This window comes from Erinaceus europaeus, chromosome 18, assembly GCF_950295315.1.
Source record: "Erinaceus europaeus chromosome 18, mEriEur2.1, whole genome shotgun sequence".
Taxonomy (NCBI): Eukaryota; Metazoa; Chordata; class Mammalia; order Eulipotyphla; family Erinaceidae; genus Erinaceus; species Erinaceus europaeus.
This window is the reverse complement of record NC_080179.1, coordinates 53,804,994-53,818,413: the sequence shown is the minus strand read 5'-3', so window position 1 is coordinate 53,818,413 and position 13,420 is coordinate 53,804,994. Positions and strand designations below refer to the sequence as shown.

At 36.8% G+C, this 13,420-nt stretch overlaps 1 protein-coding gene across 2 annotated transcripts in view; it reads right to left on the bottom strand.

The window, feature by feature from the left end:
* Positions 1-13,420, bottom strand: part of ACMSD (aminocarboxymuconate semialdehyde decarboxylase) — an 80,941-nt gene that overhangs the window by 3,057 nt on the left and 64,464 nt on the right. For both annotated transcript variants that reach the window (XM_007532692.3, XM_060178028.1), the window contains one exon: positions 442-540. In XM_007532692.3, the coding sequence (XP_007532754.1) occupies positions 442-540 (99 nt within the window). The remainder of the gene's footprint in view (positions 1-441; positions 541-13,420) is intronic.

Below are 13,420 nucleotides of genomic sequence, written 5' to 3'. Positions count from 1 at the left end.
CCCTTTTCTGTCTTCCCCTCCTCCCTCGATTTCTCTTTCCTATCCAGCAATAACAACATCAATGATAACAGTAACAAGGACAACAAAATGGGAAGGGATGGCCTCCAGGAGCAGTGGAGCCCTAGAAATAACCCTTGAGGCAAAAACAAAAAACAAAAACCCTGTGTCTCATTTTGAAACCAGGAATATGGCCATGTGGGCAGGGGAGATAGCATAGTGCTTATGCAAACAGACTCTCATGCCTGAGGCTCCAAGGAACCCAGGTTCAATCTTCCGTACCACCATAAGCCAGGGCTGAGCTGTGTTTTGATCAGTCTCTCTCTCTCTCTCTCTCTCTCTCTCTCTCTCTCTCTCTCTCACACACACACACACACACACACACGCCATATATATATATATACATATATATATATATCCACAAATTAAAATACATAAAAATACCTTTGTGTCCTCATCAAATTCTTCCATGGATTCTATAAGTTTTCCAGGTTCTAGCTCACCTAGTGGAAAAGGGTAATCAGTTCCCAAAATCACTTTATCCTGAAAAAAAGAAAAAAAATTAATCTGTAATTTTATAGACCATCAAAGATCTTCATGAAAAAATCAATTGCACTTACTTATATGAAGCACTCATATAGCAAAATAGCAAAGCTCTTCCCAATTCATAAAGGTAAGGTGATCTAAAATATGATTTAGTAGATTCAAATTTTATTCTGTCATTTTCTCCAGCAGGTGTCGCTACTAGGTCTCTTAAAGTTGAAGTTCATCCCCTCCCCCCTTTTCAAAAAAAAGCAAAGATACAGAATATTCAAAAATAAGGAACATTTAAAGAAGTATGCTAATGTCTTTGAGTCGAATCCAGAATTTCATACTTCTTAGAGCACTACATTTCAATTGAACCCACAATTTTAAAAAAACATACTAAGATTGAGATTAAAAAAAAAGCCTGATGAAAATTTCAAAACAGTTTTTTTTATCTTTTTATTATGAAGATCTTGTAAACCATTATTAAATGGCTAATAATAATTTTTTTAAAATCCCAGCTCTTTGTAACTCCTATATTTATACATCAGATATTAATTTTATTATTTTTAATAATGTAACTTCTAACTTCCCTTTGAAACCTTCTATATCAAACCTCATAGACTGGCCACCTATATTAAAAATACTGGCATGAAATGTACTAGAATCTGGAATATACTGGCCAAAAAACCAGAGTTGGTGCCTGTCCTCAAATAATTTATTGTCTAACAATAAAAAGAGACAAATCAGTTACAGCAGTCATTTAAAAATAAAATGAGGAAAATTCATATTCACCCACCACTTTCAGAAATGTATCCTTATACACATGTAAATACACAAGAAATTAATTGCAACTTTATTTGTTCCTAATAGCAAAAAACTGAAATGCAGAATATCTAAAAATAAAAAAGGAATTAAGAATATTTACATATGCTGAAACGGGATAGATGCCAAGCTATGCTGTAAAAAATATAAACTCTGCAGGTCAATGTATCTGCTGTGCTCATATTTTCATTTTTAAAAGGGTCTTATAAACATATATGTATTTATACAGTCTATTTAAAGAATATATACACACTATTTTTAGAATGGTTATTGTTACCCAAGAAAGGAAACATTTATTGCCTTCAGGGAGGAAAACCATGTGATCATTAAGTGATACAGAAGATCCACTATCTATTTAGAGTTAAACTTCATATCCCTTAAAATTCACTCTTTAAAAACTGCGATTTGGTGGGCTTTAGTATTTTTATGACTTGGCGCAATCATTTCCACTTTCTAATTCCACAATGTTTTTGTCAAAATAGCTATAGATGAGTCACTTTGAATTCTGTCCTTCCTCTAGTCTTAGAAAAACACTAATTTACTGTGTGGAATTATCTATTGTGGATATTTCATAAAAATGGAACTAGATAGTATGTTACATATTAGTATTCCAGTGTTTATCTATGCTGTAGCTGGAATCAGTATTTTATTCCTTTCTAGATTGAATAATATCACACTGTATAAATAGTTTTGCTAATCCATTCATTAGATGATAGGCATTTCAGTTATTTCTACTCTTTAGCTATTATGATACTAATGCTCTGAACAGTAGTATAAAAGTTGGTGAACATAGATTTTTATTTCATATATCTATGTAGAATGTTAGGTCATTTGATAAGTGCATGGTGGACATTTTTTTTTTCTTTTGAATTTTTCTTGGATAGGACAGAGAGAAATTGAGAGGAGAGGGAAAGATAGAGGGAGAGAAAGACACCTGCAGACCTGCTTCACCAGTTGTGAAGCGTTCTATCCTGTGAGCCCCTCTAACCTCCAAGTGGGGAACCTGGGACTGGGAACCAGGATCCTTGAGCTAGACCTTGCACTTTGTACTATGTGCACTTAAATCAGTGCACAACCACCTGGCCCCCATGGTGGACATTTTGAGGAAAATTTTTTTCACATAGGTGCAGAATTCTTTTTTTTTTTTTTAATTTTATTCCTTTTTTAAAAAACTTAATTTTTTATTGGATAGAGACAGAGAGAAATTGAGGAGAAAGGAAGATAGAGATGGAGAGAGACAGAGAGACACCTGCAGCCCTGCTTCACCACTCGTGAAGCTTTCCCCCTGCAGGTGGGGACCAGAGGCTTGAACCTGGGTCCTTGGGCACTGTAGTGTATGTGCTTAACCAGGTGCGCCACCGCCTGGTCCTATAGGTGCAAAATTCTACATTACTACCAACAGCGCATGAGGGTTGTACTTTCTCCAAATCCTCAGCAACAATTTTTACTGTCTTCTTTTATTATTATTATTATTATATCTTGCATAGTGGATGTGAAGTGTACCTCACTGTGATTTTGGTTTACATTTCTCTAATGACTTTGCTGAATATCTTTTCATTAGGTCATTGGCCATATGTCTTCTTTAAGAGAGATATCTATTAATGTCCTTTGTGCCTCTTTAAGTGTATGTAGTTTCTTTTTATTGTTGACTTATATTTATTTTCTGAATGTAAGAGTTGTGTATTTTCTGAGATGTGTCAGCTATATGATCTATATAGACACATATGTGATCTACATATATTTTCTTCATTGTGTAGATTGTTTATTGATAGTGTGAATCTTCAAAAAATTGAAGTACAAGATTTAAAATTTTGAGGAAGAGCAATTTATTTATCTTTCCCTTTAACTCCTTCTGCTTTTGTCATATTTAATAAATTAATACCTAATCCAAGGTCTCAAAGATTAAACCTCTGCTTTATTAAGTAAATTTATATTTTATGTCTTCCCTTTAAACCTTTGATACATTTGAGTGGAAGTTTTGTTAATATGTACAGTCTTATAAAAGGTTTGGCTTAATTTTTTAACATGTAGCTATATACTTGCTGCAGCACAATTTGTTGCAAAGTATTCTTTTCTCATTAAAGTAGATCTTCTCCCAGCACCTATTATGTGGTCCCAGGACTTGAACCTGAACAGCATATGTGGTAAGGCAAATACTTCACCCAGTGAGATATCTCTTGGCCCCTTTAAAATGCAAAATTTGTCTTCGTTTTTGCCAGGAGGTTTTTTGTACCTGTACCGGTCTGCTGTTCCCATCATGCCCTTTATTTTTTCTTATAAAATATGAGAAATAGAGAGAAAGGAAATACACCATGCAATTCCTCTGGAGCGCATGAAGCTTCCCTTTTGCATGTTGCTCCTTTGAAGTGGTCGGGGACTTGAACCCCGGTCCTTGTGTATGGTATACTTTACTAAGTGAGTTGTCTTTCAGTCTCCTAGATTCAAAATTATTAAGTGATCATTTTGATAAATTGTGACAAAGCTTTATATTTGTGTCACCTTCTTGTTAAGATAGAGAACATTTCTATTGCTCCAGAAAGTTTTCTGATAGCCCTTTATATAAACTTGTTTATAGTTTTAGCCTTTTTGGTTAAAGCTGCTATGAACAAGTATTTTCTAAAGTTTTTTTTTTTTTTTGTGAACAGATATTTTCATTTCTCTTTGGTATAAAACTGTTAGGTCATTGTCTAGGAATATGTTTCACTATGTATACTTGAATGTTCTAGTTGTTCTGCATCCTTTCCAACAGTGTTCAATCTTTATTGTGCTTTGCACTTTCCTAATGAAATAATGATGTGTAATATTTATTTATACTATTTTATATTTATGTATGTATTTTACCAGAGTACTGCTTAGATTTGGCTTATAATAGTGCAGGGGACTGAACCTTGGAGCCTCAGACATGAAAGCCTTTTGCATAACCTTTATGCTAGCTCCTTAGCCCATATCTATATATATATATATATATATATATATATATATATATATATGCAATTTTTTTTTGTCTTCAGGGTTATTGCTGGGGCTTGGTGCCTGCACTATGAATCTACTGCTCCTGTGGCCATTTTTATGATTTTTTTTTGATAGGACAGAGAGAAATTGAGAAGGGAGGGAAAGGGGAGAAGGAAAGACACCTGCAGACCTACTTCACCACTTGTGTAGCTACCCCCCTGCAGGTGGTATGCTGAGGGCTCAAACCGGATCTTTATTCCAGTCTTTGAGCTTCGTACTATGTGTGTTAAAGCCAGTGTACCCTTTAGCCTTGAATTTTAACAAACTGTTTTATTGGAGGGAGTTTTAATGGTTTACAGTACAGTTGTTGACATATGGCTATAGTTTCTCTTCTCCCTGTGACAGATGTCTGCAAAACACTCTCATCTCTGACTTGGGCCCTTTTAGCCATCATGCACCCTAATTTTAATTTAGAATATTTATTTATAAGAATGAGAGAGAGAGAATCAAAGCAGCACTCTGGCACGTGTGATAATGGGGATTGAACTCAGGACCTCACCTCATGCTCCCAAGTCCAATACTCCAATCACTATACCATGTTTCAGGGTGCATTAATTAAAAAAAATTTTTTTAATATTTTTTTCATTTTTATCTTATTGAATGGAGACAGAGAAGGAGAAACACCTGCAGCACTGCTTGCCCCCTGCAGGTAGAATTAATTTAAAATTTTAAATGAGACACTAGCCCCTTTAATTTTATTTTTAAAGAGATGTATCTATTTATTGTGATAGACTAGAGCCGTGCTCAGCTCTGGCATGTGACTGTGCTGGGGATTGAACCCATTACCTCTGGGACCTCAGGCATGCAAATTCTGTGATCTAACAGGATGAGCTATCACCCAGTCCTAAATTTAGAATTTTAATGTGCCCACAATAATAGTGTCTACTTACAACTGATGATGTTGGGATCAGGAGGTGGTGCACCTGGTTGAGTGCACATGCTACAATGTGCAAGGACCCAGGTTTGAGGCCCAATCTCTACCTGCAGGGGGAAAGCTTTGCGAATGGTGAAGTAGGGCTGCAGGTGTCTCTCTGTCTCTCTCCCTATCTCCCCCTATCCTCTCGATTTCTGGCTGTCTCTATCCAATAAATAAAGATAAAAAAGTTAAAAAAGAAAGAAATTAAAAAAACTGATGATGTTAAGTAGCAACTCATAATTGTGTAATTTTTGCCACTATTAATTGATATCTTGACTATTAATTTGGTAATTTCACAAATTCTAATGAGTGATGCATAATTATTTGATAGATTATGAATTCAAATCTATTTTACCTTCTGGTTGATGGTACAACTTTCCACTCAACTGTCCAAACCAGAAATCTGGAAGTTATATTATTGAACTCTTTGCTCTGTCACACCACTTTGGATTTTACTTTGGATATGTGATTTCTTTCACCTAGTATTTCTTTTCCAGTCCCTTTCTCAGGTCAGGCACTAACTAAGTATGGTATATGTACTCCTAAAGTATTCTATACATATTTTTGTTCACAACACTAATTACACTACTATGAAACAACCTCATACTAACAATGGCATTTATCAGTTACTTCTTATGTGCAGAATATTGTTCTAAGTCATTTTTGTCCATTAACTTATTTAACCCTCACAACCTCCTTATGAGATGGGTCCTATCATCATCTCCATTCAACATGTTAGAAAAGGAAAGGTCACTTAGTTAACTGAGGTTAGCATGATGTTAAATTGCCCATGTGCTCTGATGTGAGCTGCTCTTCCTCAGGAATAATTACCATCTAGAAACCCATCCAACTGACTACTTGTCTTAAAAGATATCTATAAACTTTTGTCAATAATGTAAGGAGGTTGTCATTAGCTGGTTATTTAAAAGAAACTTCAGCCTAATAATAACTACCTAACAGTTTACTCCAGTAATACGCTTCTGCAAAGGTAATTTTTTTTTTTTAGAAAAACTTCTTTTTGAAACAAATTTTAAATAAAACTCTGGCATATACTTAGAATCATATACTTAGAATCAACATTAGAGTTGACTGAATGAATGCTTGAATGTATGAGAACTATGATAGTTGTTACTAGAGTTGAAATATTTAACATATTTTAAATACTCTAAATTAGAGCTGTTGTGAGGATACAGCCTACTTTGATTTCTCTTAAACATTTCTGAGGCTTTATGAGTACATATACATAAAATAATATGAGAAGGCACACAAAGTTTAGAAGAAAGAAATGGTAGACTAACACCTCCATTTCTAGATTTTTGCATCAAATATGGTATGAAACCAAGCAAATATACCTGCTGATAAAAGTCCTAAAGGTCTAAAGTTTTATCTGCTCACATCTGTGCCAACAGATGATCTCATTCTGAACTGCCTGCATGATAGTCATTAGAGGCTCATTTGTCTTTATTTCTACTTCTCTTGCTATAGCTATTTACAATTGCAAAACACAAGATAATTTTTACAAGTCCCATGTTTAGATTTTCCAACTACATTAATATAAGATTGGAATAAAAAATTTAATTTTAGTCTCTAATTGGGAATTCTTCCATTTCCTGTACTGGAGGTTCTGTTTTAATGCAGAGAAAACAAATTATTTTAAAGGAGAAGTAAAAACCACTGCTCTACAATTTATCCTTCCTTATTAAAGTACATTTGCACTTTCTAATTTGATTTCAGATGCCTGTTAAAGATCAATAAGTTCTGGGTTTGGCAGTATATAATTATTACTTAATAGCTGTTATCCACAAAGCCTTTCTGTCAGAAATTTAATATTCATATAGTAGTTTGATTTGCAAGTTTTTCATACCTGTTATCTACCTGCACCATTTTTTATTTTATTGATAAACTTTTGACCATTTGTAACTTGCTAGTAAGCTCATAAAGGAGAAAGCACACAAGAAATGGAAATGAGTTCTTGAATTTCTTGGTTAGAAGGAGAAAGGGTAGAAGCCGGGAAAATGTATCTCTATTTGATCAATTTTCAATAATTATTTTTTGAGTTAAGAACACTTTTTTATTATATTTATTTATTTACTAGATAGAGACAGCCAGAAACTGAGAGGAAAGGGGAGGATAGGGAGAGAGACAGAAAGACACCTGCAGCCCTGCTTCCCCACTTGCACTTTCCCCCTGTAGGTGGGGACGGGGGCTCGAACCCAGGTCCTTGCACATTGTAACATGTGTGTTCAACCAGGAGCCACCATTCAGCCCCAGAACACTTTTTGTATTGCTGTTTCTACGACTTTTATCTCATAACTTCAGTTGAGCATGTTTTTGCTTTGTTTTATTGCCGACAGTGTTAATACCTTAGGCTCCGTGCTGGCACTATGAACCCACAGCTCCTGACAGCCATTTTTTCTTTTTCAAAAATTATTTTGAAAGGAGGGAAACTGAGAGGAGAGGAGAGGAGAGGGGAGGGAGAGATAGAGAGGAAGAGATTAAGAGACACCTGCAGACCTACTTCACTGCTTATGAGGCGTCCCTCCTGTACGTGGGGAGGCGGGTGGGAGCTCGAATCTGGGTTTTTGTTCACCACCTGGCCCCCTATTGATCATGTTTTAAATGGGTTACTATCAGAATTGTGATTTTTTTTTCCCCTCCAGCGTTATCGCTGGGGTTCGGTGCCGGCACTACGAATCCCCTGCACCTGGAGGCCATTTTTCCCCATTTTTTTTTAAATAGCACAGGTCAGAGAGAAATTGAGAGAGAAGGGGGAGATAGGCAGAGAGAAAGATACCTGCAGACCTGTTTCACTGCTTGTGAAGCGACCCCCACTGCAGGTGGAGTAGCGAGGGCTTAAACCGGGATCCTTTCACTTCATATTATGTGCGCTTAAAACCCCGGTGCTACCACCTGGCCCCTGAATTGTGATTCTTTAAAATGATTTTTTTTTCTTTTTTTAATTTTATTTATTCATTTTATTTGTTAGGACAGAGAGAAATTGATAGGGAAGGGGGACAGAAAATAGAGAGACAGAGAGACACTACGTCACTACTCATGAAGCTTCTTCCGCCTTGCAGTTGGGGGCCAGGGCTTGGATCTATGTCCTTGTGCATGGTAGCCCATGCACTTAACCAGGTGTGCCACCACCCAACCCTCAAATTCTGATTTTAAAAGCCTGGAAATCCTTTGATTGTCCCTTTTTCTACTCCCACTGGTTTAAGCTTCCTGGGCTTCCTAAGATTCTTACAACAGATCCCAGGTCTTAGATCCCTATGTAACTTACTTGACCCTGATCTACCCAAAGCTAGAACTTTCTTCTTATCTCTGAGCTAGGATTCTTTTTTTCTTGGAATGCATCATAATGGTAAACCCCATTTTTAAGGATATCTCTGATAATGTAACTTTAGACAATATTGGCATTTAAAAAAATCTTTTAAAATGATTGTTTATTTTTTGGATAGACACAGTCAGTATCAAGAGGGAAGGGAGAGATAGGGAGAAAGAGAGACAGTTGAAACACTGCTTCAGCACTTGCAAAGATATCCCTCTGCAGGTAGGGACTAGGGGCTCAAACCTGGGTCCTTGTGCATTGTAACATGTGCACTCAATGTGATGAGCCACCAACTGGCCACAGTATTGGCATTTTACCAGGACTTTTGCTTCTTTTTCTTTTGAACCAGGGTCTCACACATGAGTGACTTCACTGCTCCAGGCTATTTTTTTTTTTTTTTTTTTGAGAGAGAGAGAATAGCACCAGAGCTTCCTCCAATATCATAGCACCTCCCATATGGCTCTGGAGCACAAACCTGGACCATATACGAGGACTTTACTAAGAACTCTATTAAACTAAACAGAATAATTTTAGTGGTGGGTATCTTAAGCCACCATGGTAGCTTTTCCTAGGTTATACCCTATAGACAGACATAGCCACTGACTTTCATTATTAGACAGTAAAGCAGTGGATAATAGGGTGGAGGCCAAAATTACCTCAGCATCAACACTTTAGCCAACATATGTTTCCCTTTCTAAAGTCAGCAGCACACATTCCCAATGAAGTTAGAGACCAACTGAGCTGATAGCAATAGTGATTAATCTTCTTGCCAGAGAAAAGAAATAAACTGCACACCTGCAGAGATGCATTAACTTTTCATATTTGTAGAAAATGTTGGGAACACTGAAAGATGTGGATTATTAAATAAATTCAAGTTGTACTAGATAGTTCATTTGTCTTCTGGAAATGGAGCCATTAACTATCTTCTCATTAGCATATTTCATTAGTGTTTAAGTAAAGAGAGCATAATTATTGTAATAATTTAATACAACAAGAAGTTTTAGCATACCAAGGATTCAGTTTATTTCCTGAGACATAATTTACTAGAGAAAGAGCCAAGTTTAGTCCAACTATTACAAGGCAAGATTAGTTTTATATTCTTTTTTTTTTCTTTTTATTTATTTATTTTTTTATTAAAGAAAGGATTAATTAACAAAACCATAGGGTAGGAGGGGTACAACTCCACACAATTCCCACCGCCCAATCTCCATATCCCACCCCCTCCCCCGATAGCTTTCCCATTCTCTATCCCTCTGGGAGCATGGACCCAGGGTCATTGAGGGTTGCAGAAGGTAGAAGGTCTGGCTTCTGTAATTGCTTCCTCGCTGAACATGGGCGTTGACTGGTCGGTCCATACTCCCAGTCTGCCTCTCTCTTTCCCTAGTAGGATGGGTCTCTGGGGAAGCTGAGCTCCAGGACACATTGGTGGTGTCTTCAATCCAGGGAAGTCTGGTCGGCATCCTGATGACACCTGGAACCTGGTGACTGAAAAGAGAGTTAACATACAAAGCCAAACAAATTGTTGAGCAATCATGGACCCAAAGCTTGGAAAAGTGGAGAGGAAGTATTAGGGAGGTACTCACTGCAAACTCTAGTATACTTCTGTTTTCTTACTTTGGTGCCATACTCCAAACTCAGTCAATTTCTGCTTTGCGTTTCTACTTCTTTTTTTTTTTTTTTACATGCATAACATTCCCCAGATTCCCATTTAGTAATACAACCCCCACTATTTCATTCATCATTTTTCATGGACCTGTATTCTCCCCACCCACCCACCCACCCCAGAGTCTTTTACTTTGGTGTAATACTCCAATTCCATTTCAGGTTCGACTTGTGTTTTCTTTTCTAATCTTGTTTTTCAACTTCAGCCTGAGAGTGAGACCATCCCATATTCATCCTTCTGTTTCTGACTTATTTCACTCAACATGATTTTTTCAAGGTCCATCCAAGATCGGCTGAAAACGGTGAAGTCACCATTTTTTATAGCTGAGTAGTATTCCATTGTGTATATATACCACAACTTGCTCAGCCACTCATCTGTTGTTGGACACCTGGGTTGCTTCCAGGTTTTGGCTATTACAAATTGTGCTGCCAAGAACATATGTGTACACAGATCTTTTTGGATGGATGTGTTGGGTTCCTTAGGAAATATCCCCAGGAGGGGAATTGCAGGGTCGTAGGGTAGGTCCATTTCTAGCCTTCTGAGAGTTCTCCAGACTGTTCTCCACAGAGGTTGGACCAATTGACATTCCCACCAGCAGTGCAGGAGGGTTCCTTTGACCCCACACCCTCTCCAGCATTTGCTGCTGTTACCTTTTCTGATGTGTGACATTCTCACAGGAGTGAAGTGATATCTCATTGTTGTCTTGATTTGCATTTCTCTGACAATCAGAGACTTGGAGCATTTTTTCATGTGTTTCTCGGCCTTTTGGATCTCTTCTGTGGTGAATATTCTGTCCAATTCCTCCCCCCATTTTTGGATGGGGTTATTTGTTGTCTTGTTGTTAAGTCTGGTAAGCTCTTTATATATGTTGGTTATTAAACTCTTATCTGATGTATGGCATATAAAGATCTTCTCCCATTCTGTGAGGGGTCTCTTGGTTTGGGTAGTGGTTTCTTTTGCTGTGAAGAAGCTTTTTAATTTGATGTAGTCCCATAGGTTTATACTTGCCTTAGTCTTCCTTGTAATTGGATTCGTTTCATTGAAAATGTCTTTAAAATTTATGCGGAAAAAAGTTCTTCCAATATTTTCCTCTAAGTATCTGATAGTTTGTGGTCTAACATCCAAGTCCTTGATCCACTTGGAATTTACTTTTGTATTTGGTGAAATACAGTGATTCAGCTTCATTCTTCTGCATGTTTCAACCCATTGTTTCCAACACCATTTGTTGAAGAGACTCTGCTTCCCCCATATAATAGTCTGGGCCCCTTTGTCAAAGATTAGATGTCCATACGTGTGGGGCCTCATTTCTGGGCTCTCAATTCTATTCCACTGATCAGTGTGTCTATTCATGTTCCAGTACCAAACAGTTTTGATGACAATGGCCCTATAATATAGTTTGAGATCTGGCAGTGTGATGCCTCCGGTTCTGTTCTTTTTTCTCAAGATTGTTTTGGCAATTCTAGGTCTTTTCTGGTTCCAGATAAACATTTGTAGCATTTGTTCTATTCTCCTAAAAAATGTGCTTGGGATCTTGATGGGGATAGCATTAAATTTGTAGATGGCTCTGGGTAATATATTCATTTTGATGATGTTAATTCTTCCAACCCATGAGCATGGAATATCTTTCCACTTCTTTGTGTCTTTTTCAATTTCTTTGAGTAGTGACTCATAATTTTCAGTATACAAGTCTTTCACTTCTTTGGTTAGGTTTATTCCTAGATATTTTATTGTTTTTGTTGCTATAGAAAAAGGAACTGATTTCTGGATTTCAATTTCTTCTAACTTAGTGTTTGCATAGAGGAATGCCACTGACTTTTGAATGTTAATTTTATAGCCTGACACCTTACTGTATTGCCTGATGATTTCCAAAAGCTTCTTCCTAGATTCCTTAGGTTTTTCCATGTATACTATCATGTCATCTGCAAATAAGGAGAGTTTGACTTCTTCTCTTCCAATCTGTATTCCTTTAATTCCTTGCTCCTGCCTGATTGCTATGGCAAGAACTTCCAACACTATGTTGAATAGTAATGGTGATAGTGGGCAGCCCTGTCTAGTACCTGATCTGAGGGGAAATGCTTCCAGTTTTTCACCATTGAGTATGATGTTGGCTGTAGGTTTGCTATATATAGACTCCACTATCTTCAGGAATTTTCCATCTATTCCTATTTTTTGTAGTGTTTTGATCATAAAGGGATATTGTATTTTGTCAAAGGCTTTCTCTGCATCTATTGATATGACCATGTGGTTTTTGGTCTTGCTTTTGTTGATGTGGTGGATCACATTGATTGATTTACGTATATTAAACCAACCTTGCATGCCTGGGATAAACCCCACTTGGTCATGATGAACAATTTTTTTGATATACTGCTGTATCCGGTTGGCTAGAATTTTGTTCAATATTGTCGCATCTATGTTCATCAGAGATATTGGTCTGTAGTTTTCTTTTTTGGTTGTGTCCCTGTCTGCTTTTGGTATCAGGGTGATGTTGGCTTCATAGAAGCTGGAAGGGAGTATTCCAGTGTCTTCAATCTTCTGGAAGACTTTTAAAAGTAGAGGTATTAGTTCTTCTTTGAAAGTTTTGTAGAATTCATTTGTAAAACCATCTGGTCCAGGACTTTTATTTTTGGGAAGATTTTTGATAACTGTTTCAATTTCATTAGCTGTGATGGGCCTGTTCATGTTATCCACTTCCTCTTTACTTAGTTTTGGAAGTTGGTAGGTATCTAGGAAATCATTCATTTCTTCCAGGTTCTCTAACTTGGTGGCATATAGTTGTTCATAGAAGCCTCGCATGATATGTTGAATTTCTGCGGTGTCTGTTGTGATATCTCCTCTTTCATTTACTATCCGATTTATTTGGGTCTTCTCCCTTTTTTGTTTTGTGAGTCTGGCTAAAGGTTTGTCGATTTTGTTTACTCTTTCGAAGAACCAACATTTACTTTCATTGATCTTTTGTATGGTTTTCCTATTCTCAATGTTATTGATTTCTGCCCTAACTTTAGTAATTTCTGTCCTTCTGGTTGCTTTAGGGTTCCTTTGTTGTTCTTCTTCTAGGTCTTTAAGATGTGCAATCAGGCTGTTTATTTGTGCCTTTTCTTGTTTCCTAATGTGTGCTTGTATAGCTATGAACTTCCCTCTTAGGACTGCTTTA